The sequence below is a fragment of the Haliotis rubra genome, unplaced genomic scaffold (genome assembly GCF_003918875.1).
Source record: "Haliotis rubra isolate DU_JTF1 unplaced genomic scaffold, ASM391887v1 Scf535, whole genome shotgun sequence".
NCBI classification, from domain to species: domain Eukaryota; kingdom Metazoa; phylum Mollusca; class Gastropoda; order Lepetellida; family Haliotidae; genus Haliotis; species Haliotis rubra.
The window spans coordinates 622,948-643,004 of NW_025767230.1; the positions used below are offsets into that span (position 1 = coordinate 622,948).

At 38.6% G+C, this 20,057-nt stretch overlaps 1 protein-coding gene across 1 annotated transcript in view; it reads left to right on the forward strand.

Annotated features, from left to right (window-relative positions):
• The window catches only part of LOC124253219 (amine oxidase [flavin-containing]-like), a 90,356-nt gene that overhangs the window by 44,151 nt on the left and 26,148 nt on the right, over positions 1–20,057 (forward strand). The window contains 2 exon segments of the mRNA XM_046686944.1: positions 690–781; positions 2,089–2,230. Of these exon segments, the coding sequence (XP_046542900.1) occupies positions 690–781; positions 2,089–2,230 (234 nt within the window).

The window sequence follows — 20,057 nt, forward strand, 5'->3', positions numbered from 1 at the left end:
GGAAACGTGGAAGTCAGTTTTCTTTCACCTTGTTAGCTCCCCTGTGGTCTCAGCGTCTAGGCTGGCATAAGCCTGTAGATTTACCACTGTCATTTAAGAATTGAATGTCAGTTTGTGTGTTTGCATTGAGAAATGAACGATGTCAAAGCATTGTTCAAACTCTCATGTGAACGGCGAGTTTGACATTCAATTCTTATAATTTTGCACTTTGAAGTTTACACATACGTTTTTTACCCATTTCTAGATTATCATTGTTTACAGTGATGTGTTTTAATACCTGCAAAATGTTGTTTATTGGAAGGACAGGAAGAACTTTTGCAGAACAGTCTTAGCGCTAAAGTGGGCATAATTCTCATAGTTGAAAATAGGCTTACGACTGCCATAGCGCTACGACTACTTTGTCGAGTGGGGTCCATCTCCTGAGGGTTTATTGTCAAGAAGAGGCCCTCATTCCACAAAGCAGTCTTAGTGCTAAGATAGGCGTAATCCCATACTTGAACATAGACCTACGACTGTCGTAGCGTTACGATTGCTTTGTGGAATTGGGGTCCATCGCCTTTGCGTTTAGAGTCATCATTTACAAGAACAGTCTCCCTGTTTCAGCGTTCTTAGCACTAAGGTGGTCCACGATGACTTTATGAAAGGATTCCATCTCTTTTGGGTTTATTTCAAGTGTCCGCCTGTTTCAGATTCCCCTGGATGCCCCTTGGAGTGCTCCTCACGCAGAGGAGTGGGACAACATGACGATGCAGCAGTTTTTCGATAAACATTGCTGGACAAGGTAGGACCTTTCATTCATGGCGTTTATCTTTGTTGTTTCATGCTTTTCAAATAGCTGGATTACGACAGAATATCTGGGATATAATCTCTACTCAAATACTTGAACAGCTTCCTCTTTCACAAGATGACCTTGACAAGGTCAAGGTCATGTTCCCTGTTCGTCAGCCAGATGTCACCCTCTGTTGTCATTATATGCTACATTATTTCTTAATACATGGGACATAGTCTCTGCTCACAATACTTCATTAACGTCCACTTTAACAAGATAAACCCTGGGTCAAGGTCATGTCCTTTTCTGTTCGTCAGCCAGATGTCACTTCTATTTGTCATTATATACCACATATTTGCCCCGACACTACTGTATCCTATAATAAATACAGTTCAACGAATCTGGTGAACTTTTTATCCCAATCTGATACATATGCAAATCAGGTTACCAAGCTGGAACTAGAGTTAATCTCCATACATTGATTCAGTGTCTTTTTTCTGAATAATCTATTAAAAACATGTGAAGATATTAGTTTCCGATGCATTGGTGAATATGGAAACAAGAATGTCTGCAAATGTTCTGGCGCTCTGTGACAAATGGAATTGTTCAAACTATTTTCAAACAGGGTTTCTAAGGTTACCACACTGAGCCAAATTGTACATTGATTATTGTAGGAATTACATTACATATTAAGGCCAGACCAATTTTATATCTTATTTCACGGATTTTTGTCCTCAGAAAATCTAAAGGCAGGAGGGAGAAAAATAAAAATAAAAATCACCAGTCAAAGTTATATTCCTTTTACATACTAAAAGTATTTTATTTTTGGTAAGTTATGAAGTGTATATGGGGCAAAAACAATCCACAATTTTTTCCATAAGTTTACATTCTTTGCCAATAAAACCATGAGGATTTTATTTTTTGGGCTGGGAAAATTAATTTTTATTTTTTCTTCTTCTTGAAAGATACTGACCATGGATCCAGTAAAACAAGAAATAAAATTGGTCTGGCCTAAAAGATTATTACCCAAAGCGGGTTAACCTAGCCCAGCACACTCAACATGGAAACCTGAGCAACAGAACCACAAACTTTATACAAAATGAAACAGAATAAAAAACGATTTCACTGTTTATTTTAGTTATGACTTTTTAACCAATTTTACCTGTGTAAATGTCAGAATGTGTCCTATTTTAGAAGCTATAGATATTTGAAACTGTATCCGACTGTAACCAGTTTCCTATTCCAAAGTGATTGAGCTGAAGCTTAAATTATAAATCGTTTCTTTCTGTCAATTGTTTTCAACTCTGATCCGGAAACAGAGCTGCTAACTCATTTGGTCGTGAGTTTATTGAGGTCAATGTGACCTCGGAACCCTACGAAGTATCAGCTCTGTGGTTTCTCTGGTATGTTAAGGGAGCAGGTGGCTCCTTCCGGATTTTCGGAACAACTAACGGGGGACAGGTGATGATTTGGAGATAACTGTTATCAAATATTTGTTTCAAACTGTCTGTCCGTTTGATGTTCATTTCTATAATTTGGACTCGTAACATTGTGATGTAAATGTCGGAAGTATTTCTACATGTTCAATGGACTTTTTTTGCTTTATTTAATGTATTTTTGTTTTGGAGATAAGTTTTGTAATTATTTATTTTGTTGATATTATTATCTGCTTGTTTTCCCCGTGTTTAAAGATATTGTTGAGTGGAAGTACATTTTGTCCACAGTGAAATGTCGTTGAGTTGAATCTTGTTAATCTGGAAAACAAGCATTGTAAATTATTCCTCCATGACTACTTCCGGTATCTTACAAACAACCTGTTAATGGAAACTAAAGGTTCCAGTTTAACAAGTGTCAACTGTATGTTTGTGATATGTTGTAAGTTATGTTTTATCTGGTTTATGGAAACTGTTTTTCACATGTACACCCTGTTTGTGAAGTTTGTGTGCAAGGTTTGTTTTCAGTTGCAAGAGCAAGCTGTCATGGACTTTCATTAAACATAAATGCCTCTGTTCACCCAGCAGTGAATGGGTACCTGGTGGGATGAGTCATATCATTGTTACCTTCTAGTGTCTCACAGGCAGTGCTTGGATAGAGGTGCTTCATAAATAGCCATTTTATATTATTATGTTAAATGTATACATGATTGGGACAGATAACCCAATATGATCCTTGACTTTTCAGCACCATATTCGAGACTTTCATGAATGTGGTACACGTGTTCCACCTGCTTCACTTTAGGCTTACTTCCCAAATTAAAATAGCACGCTGGAATGACTGAAATACTGTTCAAAACAGCTTGAACATAATCTCACTGTGAGGTGTATGTCCGAAAGTAAGCTCTAAACAAGTTGTAGGTAATTTCACGCTGGAAAAAGTTTAAAATTGTAATTTCAAAAAAATTAACATCGTCGTCGTCATTGGTAAATATTTCTGAACCATTTTCACCCTAAGATTTTATCATGAAAAAATTTGAAAATTATATTCTTACACAATCTGTAATGAAGGTACGTGTATATGTTTTTATCTGATATTGTAGATCCGTGAAGTCATTCATGAAAATGTTCGTAAATGTAAACGTGACCTCTGAACCCACCGAAGTCTCTGCCCTCTGGTTTCTCTGGTATATTGCCAATTGTGGGGGAATCAACAGAATTTTCTCAACTGAAAATGGGGGACAGGTGAATCCTAATCTGTTAATCCATCCTCCTTTTCTCACCTTAATCCTCTCATATCTAACAATCTATCTGCCTTTGTCCTTGAATGCTGATATATCTATGGTTAAGTCAGGGATTTATTTAAGATTTCAAACTAAGGGATGGTTCATAATTATGGCTATGGGGTGTGATGATGATTGTAAGGGTGTGTCAACCATTTTGTTCTGGGGAGGTAGGGGGACATCTGTTTTGTGCACATGTACTAGCGGGGACGCCATTGACATGCAGGGGAGGGGGTCACTTACTTTCTACTTAAATTATTTTATTTTTTTTGGGGGTGTGTAGGAGGTATGAAAGGGGATGCACATTGTACATGCTTCTCCCAAAAAATCATCATCACCTCCCCAAGCCGTAAATTATGAACGGTCCCTTAGAGCCTCTGACTTGCAAATTAAGAACAATGTTCATTTGTTCAAAATTGGGATCTTTGTTTAGTTCTAATTTTCACAGATTTAGAGTCCTATATTAAAACTAGGATTTTCTACCAACTAACAAGATAGCTATATGTTACAAATATTAACATGAATTGGGACAAAAATTAATTCGATTTTGGGAATTTTTTAATCACATTAGCTGCAGACTTTGAGCAGGTCTAGATAAATCCCTGTCTGTTTCATGCCTTGCCCTCTGTTTGAAAGGATGCAGTGCCTAGCCTATAACAGCTAGAGGTTTAACTGGTTTCAGTGATATGGAATTTGTCATGTTGTTATGTTTGAAAATAGCGTTGACAGTCCTTGATTTTTTAAATACAAAACACATCGATGTTTGGTTTTATGGGGAAAATGCAAAAGATTTCATCCAGTTTTACACCAATGAACCATATCTGACTGATGGTCACTGTTTATCTGAATGGTTTGTGGGTCCTGAGTGATCCCAGAATACAATAAACTCTTTGTAATCCTTAACAAATGGCACCACCCATCTTCCCTATGAAACAGTAATGGGTTTAGAGGAGTCCACTATGTTAAGTATTGTTTTCATGTTTTGTTCATGTAAGGTACAAATGTTTAACTGTTATTCCTCTATGAATGCATAAATCAAGAAACAATCCTTAAGAAGCACCTATGACTGCCCATGCATCATCATATATATTATTTCTTAATCTGTAATAATGTTTCTATCCTAACAGGGCAGTATGAAGCGATTCAAAGGCACATTCCCACCAATGGGAGGGCTGTTCTCGTGGCTTGACATGAACAATTTGTTTCGTACCATCGACCAATTGGGGGAAGAGGTAAGAAAATGTAAACTATGTTGTTGTTCCATTACTTCCTAACACGGCCCTGAAGTGATTATGGATATGCTCTATGCTGAGACTAGTGCAAGAGTACTACAGTAATGCAATAATATAAGGGTAATGCTATTTTTGAGGGCATTATCATTTGCAGAAGCCTGAGGTCTTCCATTAACTGCCCGACGAAGGAGGGCAGTTGAAAAAGACCGAGAGCTTCTGCAAATGATAATGCCTTCAAAAATAGCATTACCGTTATTATTGCTAAAATACATGGAATTTGTGTTGAAAAGAAAAAGGAAACAATGAAGGAATTTGACTGTATGTTTACCCAAATCAACTTCTGACGGGGTTGACTGCCGGAATGCAATTACGTCATCTAAAAATTCAAGTGACGTCACAACAGAAAGTGACGATATTCGACCTTGGCCTTTGACAAGACCATAGCCTGCAACATGTCAAACTACGTCAATATTCGGTTTTGGTCCATCAACAGCGTTAATAGTGCAATTGTTAAAGGTCACATGCAATTATCACTTATTCATGACATATAATATACATTGCTGGTTATGAAAAAACATATAAGCAAAATTATAAGCGTACAATCGCAAATCAAAAGTGTAATATTGTGTATTTGGATTTACTTCCCAAGAAACGAAGCAGCCGGGATACCGAACCCAGACAGAGCGGGTGGGTGTGCACTCAAGTGTAACGGCTGGTTCATTTGCAGATGCTCTCACGGCTCATTGTGTGTGTATATATAGAGATGTTGGGTTTTGTAAATACATACTAATTTTTTGTGTATAACATTTTGCAATCAACAGACATCATAACATGTCATGTGTACAAGTATCACACCTGCCTGTCTGTGTAATTACATAATGTGACAGACACAGAACTCGGGCCATATGGTGTATAGCCTGATTGGTGTTAAGTTCAAATTGCATGTAGTCAGTGATCGCAGTTGTGTATTGAATATTGTCATTAGCAGACAGGCAGGCAGACACATAGGTGTCAATAAAACAGACATTGAGTTTTGTCTGTGACAACGACATATCTATATCACAGTTAGAAATTCTGTCAATGCTAAATAATGACATTGCTTTTAAGTATCGAACTGAGAAAGTGACTCGGTAAGAAGAACGTGTGGTGAAATAGACAAATGAAATTATATAAACAGTTAATCTACTGTCATAACATATAAAAAGCTCACGCCTGTGAAATATCAACAAAACATTAGAAAAATAGCTCACACCAAAGCCTTCACCGAGTATTCTCCGGACAACCCACTTCCAAGCTGCGCGAACCTATTTCACTGTGCACGTGCTATGAGCGCAGCCCAGCTGTTGAAACCCGTTTTCCCCTAAAAAGTAAAGGGGAAATTAGTGAATCGTTTGAACTCCGATTTCGCGCGGTTTTTTTCATCGCGTTATTTTTCAACTTTATAAGTTGAATTTGCATTTTTGATGATTTGTTTCGGTAAGGTATCAGAATCTGCAAAGTTGTGTTTTACGTTGCATGTGACCTTTAAGGTTAGCACCAACAAGAAAGCCAGTATTACCGCTATTTAAAGCGGGAATTCGGGTTGCTTTGTTTGACCCAGAATATCTGCCAGTTGAAAGCCAATTAATGTCGAATGAACCATAAGCCCACGCACCCACTATTACGTCACTTGACAACAGAACTGATAGTGGCCCGTCGTTAAGGTTGAGCGGTCCAATATCATTTGCAGCGGTCCGCACATTTCTGATAATGGGAGGGCCGTTTCATGATAATTCCATGTATTTTAGCTATAATTTCAATTACGGTATACTATACTGTCCTGTATACTGGGTAAAAACAAATACAGGTTTTGTTATTGCTTGTTTTGTTTATAGAGAATACTAAATGACCTTCCGTGTAATGCCATTTTTGTTAAACGAGTTAATGATTTGGTATCAAACGAGCGAAAGCGAGTTTGATACTAAATCTTTCACAAGTTTAATAAAAATGGTATTTCACGGAAACGTGTTTAGTATTCTGTTTATTACTCTCCAACATAAATTGATAGAAACTGCCTACAGTGTGATGACTCTCAGCTTTCTGTGAGTCAAGCAAGGTCTATTACCATTGCGACAGAGGCATTCACACTGTGAATAGTGTGACGTCATAACTGTAAACCATTATGACGTCATACATCTAGCGGTATTACACTAGTGTAATATTGCCGTAAAAATATTACACTGCAGTATCTTCCACTGGCGAGTAATAAAACCTAGTATTTCTTTTGTGAAATCCATTCATAAATAATGTTTCCCTCTGAGGTTGAATAACAAAACAATGGAAACGTGGATGTCAGTTTTCTTTCACCTTGTTAGCTCCCCTGCGGTCTCAGCGTCTATAGGCTGTTTGCAGTGAAAGCGTACCGATGAATTTCACTCTAAACAAAAATGTAAATCGATTAAAGCGAAATTAAGATTGCAAATCCTCATAATTTTACCTTGCCAATTGAACATTCAAATCTCAGAAACTTATTCAACTTAGGATAAAAGTTGTTTAACAAACGATCATAGTTTCTGAATAAAATTCTGAGATTTAAATGTTCATTTGGCAAGGTAAAATGATGAGGATTCGCAATCTTAATTTCACTTAATTTGATTTACTTTCTTGTTTAAAGTGAAATTCATCGGTACGTTTTCACTGCAAACAGACTATAGGCTGGCGTAAGACTTTAGACTTACCACTGTCATTTAAGAATTGAATGTCAGTTGTGTGTTTGCACTGAGAAATGAACGATGTCAAAGTATTGTTCAAACTCTCGTGTGAACGAGCGAGTTTGACATTCAATTCTTTTCACTGCAAACAGACTATAGGCTGGCGTAAGACTTTAGACTTACCACTGTCATTTAAGAATTGAATGTCAGTTTGTGTGTTTGCACTGAGAAATGAACTATGTCAAAGCATTGTTCAAACTCTCGTGTGAACGAGCGAGTTTGACATTCAATTCTTATAATTTTGCACTTTGAAGTTTACACCTACGTTTTTTACCCATTTCTAGATTATCATTGTTTACAGTGATGTGTTTTAATACCTGTAAAATGTTGTAATGTCAGTCTGTTCAAGAACGTATTGCAGTGATGTTTGTGTACTAGGTGATTTTTTTACACATGTATGTCAACCTTGAAGAAATAGTTCTCAAAGTATTCGATCTTTAACATATAATAACAACAAATTTGTCATGAGGTTTGAAACTGCTTTAATAAGTATAACATCAATAACATTATCAAACAGAAACAAATATCAGTAGCAATAACAATACCATTTTAACAAACTGGCATTGTACCTTTTCACTGTGACGGATTCGTTTGACCGCGTAATAATACACTGACCGCAATCCGTTTGGTAGTGACATTGCCAAAATTGGGGTGACTTAAAACATGTTCGTTCGCGAAATTGGCATCAAATGCAGCAAGGTTATTGTGGGTCCTTGAAACCGAAGCCAAAAACGTTCACACACGTATGAACGATGTTTACACACGTATGAACGATTTGAAGGGTTCAAGAGAAATGAACCTTGAAATATATATCACATGACCGCTCTCTCAACCAACCAATGTTCGGGAATATGTGTAAACTTGAAAGTACGAAATTATAAAGCTATGATTGTTTTATGGAATGGGGTCCATATCCACTGGGTTTATTCGAAGGACAGGAAGCAGTTTTGCAGAACAGTCTTAGAGCTAAAGTGGGCATAACTCCAATAGTTGAAAATAGACTTACGACTGCCGTAGGGCTACGACTACTTTGTCGAGTGGGGTCCATCTCCTGAGGATTTATTGTCAAGAACAGGCCCTCGTTCCACAAAGCAGTCGTAGCGCTAAGGTAGGCGTAATCCCATACTTGAACATAGACTTACGACTGTCATAGTGCTACGATTGCTTTGTGGAATTGGGGTCCATCGCCTTCGGGTTTAGAGTCATCATTTACAAGAACAGTCTCCCTGTTTCACAAAGCGTTCTTAGCACTAAGGTGGTCCACGATGACTTTATGAAAGGAGTCCATCTCTTTTGGGTTTATTTCAAGTGTCCGTATGTTTCAGATTCCCCTGGATGCCCCTTGGAGTGCTCCTCACGCAGAGGAGTGGGACAACATGACGATGCAGCAGTTTTTCGATAAACATTGCTGGACAAGGTAGGACCTTTCATTCATGGCATTTATCTTTGTTGTTGCATGCTTCTCAAATAGCTGGATTACGACAGAATAACTGGGACATAATCTCTACTCAAATACTTGAACAGCTTCCTCTTTCACAAGATGACCTTGACAAGGTCAAGGTCATGTTCCCTGTTTGTCAGCCAGATGTCACCCTCTGTTGTCATTATATGCTACATTATTTCTAAATACATGGGACATAGTCTCTGCTCACAATACTTCATTAACGTCCACTTTAACAAGATAAACCCTGGGTCAAGGTCATGTCCTTTTCTGTTCGTCAGCCAGATGTCACTTCTATTTGTCATTATATACCACATATTTGCCACCACACTACTGTATCATATAATAAATACAGTTATTGGTGCGTTCAACAAATCCAGTAAACTTTTTATCCCAATCTGATACATGCAAATGAGGTTACCAAGCTGGAACTAGAGTTAATCTCCATACATTGATTCAGTGTCTGTTTTTTGAATAACCTATTAAAAACATGTGAGGATAGGAGTTTCCGATGCATTGGTGAATATGGAGACAAGAATGGCTGCAAATATTTTGGCGCTCTGTGACAAATGGAGTTGTTCAAACTATTTTCAAACAGGGTTTCTAAGGTTACCACACTGAGCGAAATTGTACATTGATTATTGTAGGAATTACATTACATATTAAGGCCAGACCAATTTTATATCTTATTTCATGGATTTTTGTCCTCAGAAAATCTAAAGGCAGGAGGGAAAAAAATAAAAATAAAAATCACCAGTCAAAGTTATATTCCTTTTACATACTAAAAGTCTTTTATTTTTGGTAAGTTATGAAGTGTATATGGGGCAAAAAACAATCCACAATTTTTTTTTCGTAAGTTTACATTCTTTGCCAATAAAACCATGAGGATTTTATTTTTGGAGCGGGGAAAATTAATTTTTATTTTTTTTCTTATTCTTGAAAAGATACGACCGGCGGATCCGTAAAACAAGAAATAAAATCGGTCTGGCCTAAAAAGATTATTACCCAAAGCGGGTTAACCTAGCCCAGCACACTCAACATGGAAACCTGAGCAACAGAACCACAAACTTTATACAAAATGAAACAGAATAAAAAACGATTTCACTGTTTATTTTAGTTATGACTTTTTAACCAATTTTACCTGTGTAAATGTCAGAATGTGTCCTATTTTAGAAGCTATAGATATTTGAAACTGTATCCGACTGTAACTAGTTTCCTATTCCAAAGTGATTGCGCTGAAGCTTAAATTATAAATCGTTTCTTTCTGTCAATTGTTTTCAACTCTGATCCGGAAACAGAGCTGCTAACTCATTTGGTCGTGAGTTTATTGAGGTCAATGTGACCTCGGAACCCTACGAAGTATCGGCTCTGTGGTTTCTCTGGTATGTTAAGGGAGCAGGTGGCTCCTTCCGGATTTTCGGAACAACTAACGGGGGACAGGTGATGATTTGGAGATAACTGTTATCAAATATTTGTTCCAAACTGTCTGTCCGTTTGATGTTCATTTCTATAATTTGGACTCGTAACATTGTGATGTAAATGTCGGAAGTATTTCTACATGTTCAATGGACTTTTTTTGCTTTATTTAATGTATTTTTGTTTGGAGATAAGTTTTGTAATTATTTATTTTGTTGATATTATTATCTGCTTGTTTTCCCCGTGTTTAAAGATATTGTTGAGTGGAAGTACATTTTGTCCACAGTGAAATGTCGTTGAGTTGAATCTTGTTAATCTGGAAAACGAGAATTGTAAATTATTCCTCCATGACTACTTCCGGTATCTTACAAACAACCTGTTAATGGAAACTAAAGGTTCCAGTTTAACAAGTGTCAACTGTATGTTTGTGATATGTTGTAAGTTATGTTTTATCTGGTTTATGGAAACTGTTTTTCACATGTACACCTGTTTGAAGTTTGTGTGCAAAGTTTGTGTGCAAGGTTTGTTTTCAGTTGCAAGAGCAAGCTGTCATGGACTTTCATTAAACATAAATGCCTCTGTTCACCCAGCAGTGAATGGGTACCTGGTGGGATGAGTCATATCATTGTTACCTTCTAGTGTATCACAGGCAGTGCTTGGATAGAGGCGCTTCATAAATAGCCATTTTATATTATTATGTTAAATGTATGCATGATTGGGACCGATAACCCAATATGATCCTTGATTTTTCAGCGCCATATTCATGACTTTAACAAATGAGGTACACGTGTTCCACCTGCTTCACTTTAGGCTTATTTCCCAAATTAAAATAGCACGCTGGAATGACTGAAATACTGTTCAAAACAGCTTGAACATAATCTCACTGTGAGGTGTATGTCCGAAAGTAAGCTCTAAACAAGTTGTAGGTAATTTCACGCTGGAAAAAGTTTGAAATTGTAATTTAAAAAAAATTAACATCGTCATCGTCATTGGTAAATATTTCTGAACCATTTTCACCCTAAGATTTGATCATGAAAAAATTTGAAAATTATATTTTTACACAATCTGTAATGAAGGTACGTGTATATGTTTTTATCTGATATTGTAGATCCGTGAAGTCATTCATGAAAATGTTCGTAAATGTAAACGTGACCTCTGAACCCACCGAAGTCTCTGCCCTCTGGTTTCTCTGGTATATTGCCAATTGTGGGGGAATCAACAGAATTTTCTCAACTGAAAATGGGGGACAGGTGAATCCTAATCTGTTAATCCATCCTCTTTTTCTCACCTTAATCCTCTCATATCTAACAATCTATCTGCCTTTGTCCTTGAATGCTGATATATCTATGGTTAAGTCAGGGATTTATTTAAGATTTCAAACTAAGGGATGGTTCATAATTATGGCTATGGGGTGTGATGATGATTGTAAGGTGTGTGTCAACCATTTTGTTCTGGGGAGGTAGGGGGCATCTGTTTGTGCACATGTACTAGCGGGGGCGCCATTGACATGCAGGGGAGGGGGTCACTTACTTTCTACTTAAATTATTTTATTTTATTTACAGTGAAGCGGATGTCTAGTCGGACTCAGCTTGTTACCAATCTATGCCTATATAATTTGCCTCGATAATCCGGAAATTCGGTTTTCGAACCCCGGACTGTGTATGAAGCTGTCACCAATCAGTAAAATAAACAGTAAATTGCTTCACAGTCCGGACGCTGTAAGTCGTGTTCACGAACCGTAACAACACCTCCGGCGATGTTTACTTAATCAACTGGCCAACTGGGTTGTTGTTTTAATTAGACAGTAAAAGCTCCGACTGAAGATGCTGTACATTTAAACTTTGATTGACACCACAATACAAAGGCGTGGATGACAAGTGAGCTGTTTGTGTATGGTTAATGTACTTTGACAGACAGATCGGTCATCCGTGGACTTAAAAGTGATTTTGCTTTCACGACAAGCTGCAAGTCACAAATTGTGCTTTGCTAACTTTTGAGAAATGTGAGCAAATGCCACGTCTCCGATGGATGCAGGAATAATTAGGACATTCAAGGCATACTACAATAGATCGCTTGTTAGACATTACCTCACCTGTGCTGAGGAAGGGCGTGATCAGACATGTCGGATCAACATCGCGGATGTCACTCGGTAAAATTATTGATGTGATGAATTCAATAAGCTTTACATTAAATGCTTATTTGTTTTATCCAGATTCGTGTCGTTTTTGTAAAAGTAAAGGGAAGCAACTTGGGTCTTGATTCAGTAGTCGGACTATTCTAACAATCCGGACCGAATTTGCTGAAAGCATAACCGTCGGATTAACGAGGCTTCACTGTATTTATTTTTGGGGTGTGTGTGTGTGTTATGAAAGGGGATGCACATTGTACATACTTCTCCCAAAAAATCATCATCATCTCCCCAAGCCGTAAATTATGAACGGTCCCTTAGGGCCTCTGGCTTGCAAATTAAGAACAATGTTCATTTGTTCAAAATTGGGATCTTTGTTTAGTTCTAATTTTCACAGATTTAGAGTCCTATATTAAAACTAGGATTTTCTACCAACTAACAAGGTAGCTATATATTACACATATTAACATGAATTGGGACAAAAATTAATTCGATTTGGGGAATTTTTTTATTACATTAGCTGCAGACTTTGAGCAGGTCTAGATAAATCCCTGTCTGTTTCATGCCTTGCCCTCTGTTTGAAAGGATGCAGTGCCTAGCCTATAACAGCTAGAGGTTTAACTGGTTTCAGTGAGATGGAATTTGTCATGTTGTTATGTTTGAAAAAGCATTGACAGTCCTTGATTTTTTAAATACAAAACACATCGATGCTTGGTTTTATGGGGAAAATGCAAAAGATTTCATCCAGTTTTACACCAATGAACCATATCTGACTGATGGTCACTGTTTATCTGAATGGTTTGTGGGTCCTGAGAATTGATCCCAGAATACAATAAACTCTTTGTAATCCTTAACAAATGGCACCACCCATCTTCCTAAGGCGAAGGAGTTAGCTTGATTATGGTATCCCAGTTTCAGAATCTTCTGAGTTATATTTTGGCCGGATTAATTGTTTCATATGTTTGTTGTTTAACGCCACACTCAGCAATATTCCAACCAAATGGTGGCAGTCTGTAAATAAGCAAATCTGGACCAGACAGTCAAGTGATCAACATCATTAGCATTGATCAACGCATTTGTGATATGACATTGTCTAATCCAAATTGCCAAATGATATCAATTCCTAAATGACGTGATTCCAGTCCTACTTGTTTTTGTGAATTGTGGGATTTGCAAAGTATGTGGGCTGTCAACGGTCCACCAACAGATAGTTTCCAAATCTTTACATTTTTTTAAATGTGTCCAAGTTATGTTGTGGGTTCAATTTAATTCCATTCACATTTAATTATCAGTAAGATGGTCTTAACTGGGCTGCTGTTTTGTTTGAGCAAATGTAAATGAAATGAGAGGAGAGATCTGATTGGTCAGGAGAGCAGAGAAGGGGCACTGCTCATAATAGCCTCTGATTGTGCTGTGATCCAACTGTTAAATTTTAGCTTAATTCAGCAAGGCGGAAAAGGGACTTTTATAGTCAGCTTCCTTCTCAAATTAAAATAACACGCTGGAATGACTGAAATACTGTTCAAAACAGCTTGAACATAATCTCACTTTGAGGTGTATGTCTGAAAGTAAGCTCTAAACAAGTTGTAGGTAATTTCATGACAGGAAAGAGTTGTAAGTAATGTAATTTGTAAACACTTTACCTCGTCATCATCATTAGTAAACATTTCTAAACCATTTTCACCCAAACATCCTATCACAAAGAATGAGAACATTAAATTTCCATATATTCTGAAATGAAGTACAATGTATACTGGCCACATAAAGAAACTGTGCGCACGGAAAATATAAATATAGGCAGACAGCGTCTTTATACATAAATACAAGTGTGAACATAGCAAGTATTGGAGACAATCAAACGCTCATGCACGTGCCAGGCGACGTGACGTCATTGACGGTGGCGTATGGCCTTGCAATGTGTTACTGCACGTGCAGCCGCACACAACATGTGAAACTCAGAAATTGCTGTCACTGTCGAAAGCTTGATCTTTGGTCATTCAAACGTTCACAAATTCACATGAGAAGTCACAAGCACATCATGCCAAGATTAACATCTGCTCAATGTCAAGAAGCTATTGGAGTGGTTCGAGCAAGAATGAGCCAACAACAGGTGGCAGCACATTTCCAATGCCATCATAACACGATATCTGCATTGATCAGGCGTTTTCGAAACAGTAATGACGTCACAGACCATCCACGTTCTGGGCGTACCCGACGTAATGACGCCAAGACAGGACAGATGGATTCGGGTGACTCATCTCAGACACAGGTTCCAGATGGCAGTGACCACGTCCCAAACCATTCCCCAGGCCTTCAATGCTCATTTGGTAGCCTCTATGCGGCGTCGTTGCACTGCTGTGCTTCTCGCACATGGTGGTCATACCCGTTATTAACTTTGTGACTTCGTCATGTGACCACCTACTCGATTTTGAACTTCTGACGTCATCGTTACGGATTTTGTTCATGTTCTTTTGACATTTTGTTGTGGTCCGATACTTCAGCTTATAAAGTGTCTCTATCATTTCGTCTTTTCTGTGTTGTATTCTAATTCTGAAGAAATTTTCTGTGTGCACAGTTTCTTTATGTAGCAATATATAATGTTTTTATCTGATATTGTAGATCCTTGAAGTCATTCATGAAAATGATCGTAAATGTATGTGTGACCTCGGAACCTTCGGAAGTCTCTGCCCTCTGGTTTCTCTGGTATATTGCCAACTGTGGGGGAACCAGCAGAATTTTCTCAACTGCAAATGGGGGACAGGTTAATCCTGTTAATCTTTCCCTTTTTCACCTTAATCCTTTCATATCTAACAATCCATCTGCTTTCATGCCAAGGCAAAAGAGTTAGTTTGACTATGTCAGCCCAGTTTGATTGGTCAGGAGAGCCGAGTATGTACATCGATCATAACAGCCTCTGGTGATCCAACCATGAAGTTTCAGATTAGTTCAGCAAGGTGGAAAATGGACTTTTAGAGTCAGCAGCTTTTCCTTGGGCAGTGGGCATCAACAGCCTGTTTCTGTCACTGGACCCATTGTTTTCAGAGATAATCACTTTTTCCCAACCTGTAACTTGACATATTTCCTTATATTTATGTTTATACTTACATTTATATTTATAACCTTCTATTGCATCATATTTCTATAATCTTGGTATAAGGAAGCTGTGGGTAAAGGCATATTGTTATCTCTTACATCAGTGTTTAAAATTCCCGCCTGCCCAACCGTCCGGAACAGTCTATTTTCATCTCGGATGGTCAAATTTTAAAACTAGCCTGTCCGGTGGTCTGGTAGATATTTTTACCCCTAAGAGTAAATATTTCATAATATCAGACAGGTTCTCTTGTCGTCAGGTTGAGGTGTTTAAGGTATTATGATAATTATGTTATACTACTTACGATTAGACAGGTTACGATAACCAATCACAATCATGTACTTTCAGTGTACCTAAACTCTGTGCATTGCCTTTTAGTGCTATGTAGTTCATTGTGATGCCTACAAACAGTGAATGAAGCTTGTGCGAGTTGGAAATGGCAGTCACAGTTTTTTATTGTTGAAAACCGGACAGGCAAGTTTGTATCCGGACTGGTAATTTTTTTAAGTTACCAGTCCGGCTGTCTGGCTTGGAATTTTGGGAGTTTTAAACACTGCTTACATACAGCAGTTACCAAATAGTTAGTGATTTCAAGAACTGACTTCAGGACTTCTGGTTGTCCAATGCCCTGTGATACACTGCTAACATCACTTTAATTCCCAGTTATTCATACTACCACACATGAATGTCATATTAACTTGCAAACTGAGTTTTTTATCACCATTCCTTGCTCTGAATAGCCGCCTGGTTTGTTATGAGTTTGGTCTGTATTATGAAGCCCATTTCAATCTGGAATAACTGTATTTTGGAGAAAATACAGTTATTGGAAATTCTCTGAAATTGGAATTGAAATAAATCAAGAATCTAAAAAAATCTTGGTTTTGTGAAATTGTTGGATTATTCTGGTCTATTATGTCATGTCATTAATTAAACGGCTCTGTGTCAGATAACCAAGAGCTCACAAAGTTGTCCTTTGGCACATAAAAATGTATGTGCAATTAATCTCCATCCCATATGTCACCTTGACCTTTAAGACAATCAAGTGCTTGTCACAGTTTGTTGTCTGTTTCATTTCTCTAACTTTAACAGAAAAATCTGGTTCACATGAAAACCAGGCACATTTTCTTCTAATGATGATCAGAAAGTTTTTTAAAAAGTCACAAAAGCCATGAATTCCATAGTGAGAATTTCAATGACTTGATCATTAGAACAGGGCTGAGAGTCAGTCTCATGGATCTTACTGCTCCTGTTGAAGTATTTGCCAAGTGTTCATATTTGAGAGCAACTGCCCTTTTCTCCTTCACACCTTCATGGGGAATTTGAATCTGGTCCTAATGACTAATCATGATCCTTCATGACTCTTCACAGAGCTCCAGATAAGATTTAGCTCATGTGGGTACTGTACCCAATGTATTTTTTTGGAGTGGGTATTATGAATGTTGAGTGGGTATTTCATTTTCCGTTACCCACTGCTTGAAATATGTGCATATTTCAGTCATTTTACTCACCTAAGTATTACGTCATTGAGCAAGTTTACTAAGCAGGTATGTTTCTTGTGATGACTCCTATTACTCATGATTGCTTATTACTCCTCATGACCGCTTATGAATCTTCTGACTCCTTATGATCTGTTATGACTCCTTATGATCCTTAATGACCCCTCATGACTCTTTATGACTCCCCCAACTCATTATGACTCTTTCATGATTCATTACATACCTCCTCCTTACATTAATCTGTCCTCCTTACATTAATCTGTCCTCCATACATCATGTTGAGATTTGTGCACTGACCATGTGGAGCCCTTGTCATGACCTCATGCTTCATGAAAGAGCTGCCTAGTGAAGGTCATGGCAGCTGTGTGTGACTGGATGATAGTACCACTGTACCCTGATGGAATGTATCTCTGCCCATGCTGTCAACCATTGGTCCATGTTTCATTTGGCACAGATGTTTGTGGTTGACTTGGAGTAAATGAAACTTGATTTCATCCTTCCCTACTCCATGCACTGTGATTCACTGACTCCTTGATTGACTTGTTGTTTTTGACTCTGTATGACTGACTCTGACTGACTATGGGATTAACTCTGTGACTGACTCTATGGGATTGACCCGCTGTTGACTGTGACTGACTCTATGTGACTGACTATGGGATTAACTCTGTGACTGACTCTATGGGATTGACCCGCTGTTGACTGTGACTGACTCTATGTGACTGACTATGGGATTAACTCTGACTGACTCTATGGGATTGACCCGCTGTTGACTGTGACTGACTCTATGTGACTGACTCTATGGGATTGACCCGCTGTTGACTGTGACTGACTCTATGTGACTGACTCTATGGGATTAACTCGCTGTTGACTGTGACTGACTCGGTGTGACTGACTGACTCTATGTGATTGATGTGACTGACTATGGGACTGACTCTCTGTGACTGACTCTATGGGATTGACCCGCTGTTGACTGTGACTGACTCTGTGTGACTGACTCTATGTGACTGACTCTATGGGATTAACTCGCTGTGCTGACTTGACTGACTGATGTGACTCGGTGTGACTGACTATGGGATTGACTATGTGACTGTGACTGACTCTGTGACTGACTATGGGATTGACTTGCTGTTGACTGTGACTGACTCTATGGGATTGACTCATTGTTGACTGTGATTGGCTTCTATGTGACTGACTGACTGTGACTGACTCTATGGGATTGACTCATTGTTGACTGTGACCGACTCTATGTGACTGACTCTGTGTGACTGCAGCCATGTGACTGACCCATTGCCATGAGACTGTGTGACTATGTGACTCCCTATTAATGATTGACTCATTTTGTGACTGTGTGACTGTATGTCTGATTCCATGTGATGGACACCACGTGACTGAATCCATGTGATGGACACCATGACCGATTCCATGTGATGGATTCCATGTGATGGACTCCATTTGACTGACTCCATGTGTGACATGTGACCAACACCATATGAACTCCATGTGAAGGACACCACGTGACTGAATCATGTGATGGACACCATATGACCGACTCCATGTGATGGACATCCATGTAAATGGACACCATTCACCGACACCAGATCACCACTCCATGTGAATGACAACAGTCAGCATGTGATGGACACCATGTGACCAACACCATGTGACAGACACCATATGACCGACTCCATGTAAACATCTTCAGCGACAGATCACCAGACAGATGACAGCAGGTTCCTGTGTCGTTTCAGAGGTGGCTGCTATGTGGGTCGTGAACTTGTGCAGATAAACGTGTGTTGTGAACCGAATGAGGTGTCCCTTCTGGCTCTGTTGTGGTACATGAAATCAGCCGGAGGGACAAGCAGGATTAATGGCACTGAAAATGGTGCTCAGGTACTCCCCGTCCATACCTTACCCCTTTGTCCAAAGCTTACGCCCTGTCCATAGCTTATTGTCCATGTTTCTGGGGGCTTTCCTGACAAGCACCTGTTGCTCGTAAATATATTTGTTGCTGGTGATGTATTGAAAATCTCTATATAATTACATATAGGGCTGTCATAAGGTGAATCAAAATAGTTTTCAATGCTCTTGAGAAGTATGAATTTTGGTTCAAATTTACTGTCAACCATAATGGACAAAATTAAAAACAATGGGTACGCATACAGAATACCGGATAGCTACCAGCCTTAATTGTTTAGTGTTACATCACCCCCTAACCCTACCCTAACCCTAACCTTACCCTAACCCTAAACATTACTCTAAACCTTACCTTAACCCTAAATGTTACCCTAACCCTAAACCTTACCCTAACCCTACCCTAACCCTAAACCTTACCTTAACCTTAAACCTTACCCTACCCTAACCATAAACCTTACCTTAACCCTAAACCTTACCCTAACCCTACCCTAACCCTAAAACTCCTAACCCTACCCTAACCCTAAACCTTACCCTAACTCTAAACACTTAACTCCTAACCCTAAACTAAACCTTACCTAACCTAAACTCTTACCCTAACCTAAACCTAACCCTAACCCTTAAACCCCTTACCCACCCTAACCCTAAACCTTACCCTAACCCTAAATCTTACCTTAACCCTAATCGTTACTCCTAACCCTAAACCTTACCTAACCCTAAATCTTACCTTAACCCTAATCGTTACCCTAACCCTAAACCTTACCTAACCCTAAACGTTACCCCACCCTAACCCTAAACCTTACCTTAACCCTAAACTTTACCCTTACCCTAACCCTAAACCTTACCTAACCCTAAACGTTACCCCACCCTAACCCTAAACCTTACCCTAACCCTAAACTTTACCCTAACCCTAAACCTTACCCTAACCCTAAATCTTACCTTAACCCTAATCGTTACCCTAACCCTAAACCTTACCTTAACCCTAAACTTTACCCTTACCTTAACCCTAACCCTACACCTTACCTTAACCCTAAACGTTACCCCACCCTAACCCTAAACCTTACCCTAACCCTAAACTTTACCCTTACCCTAACCCTAAACCCTACC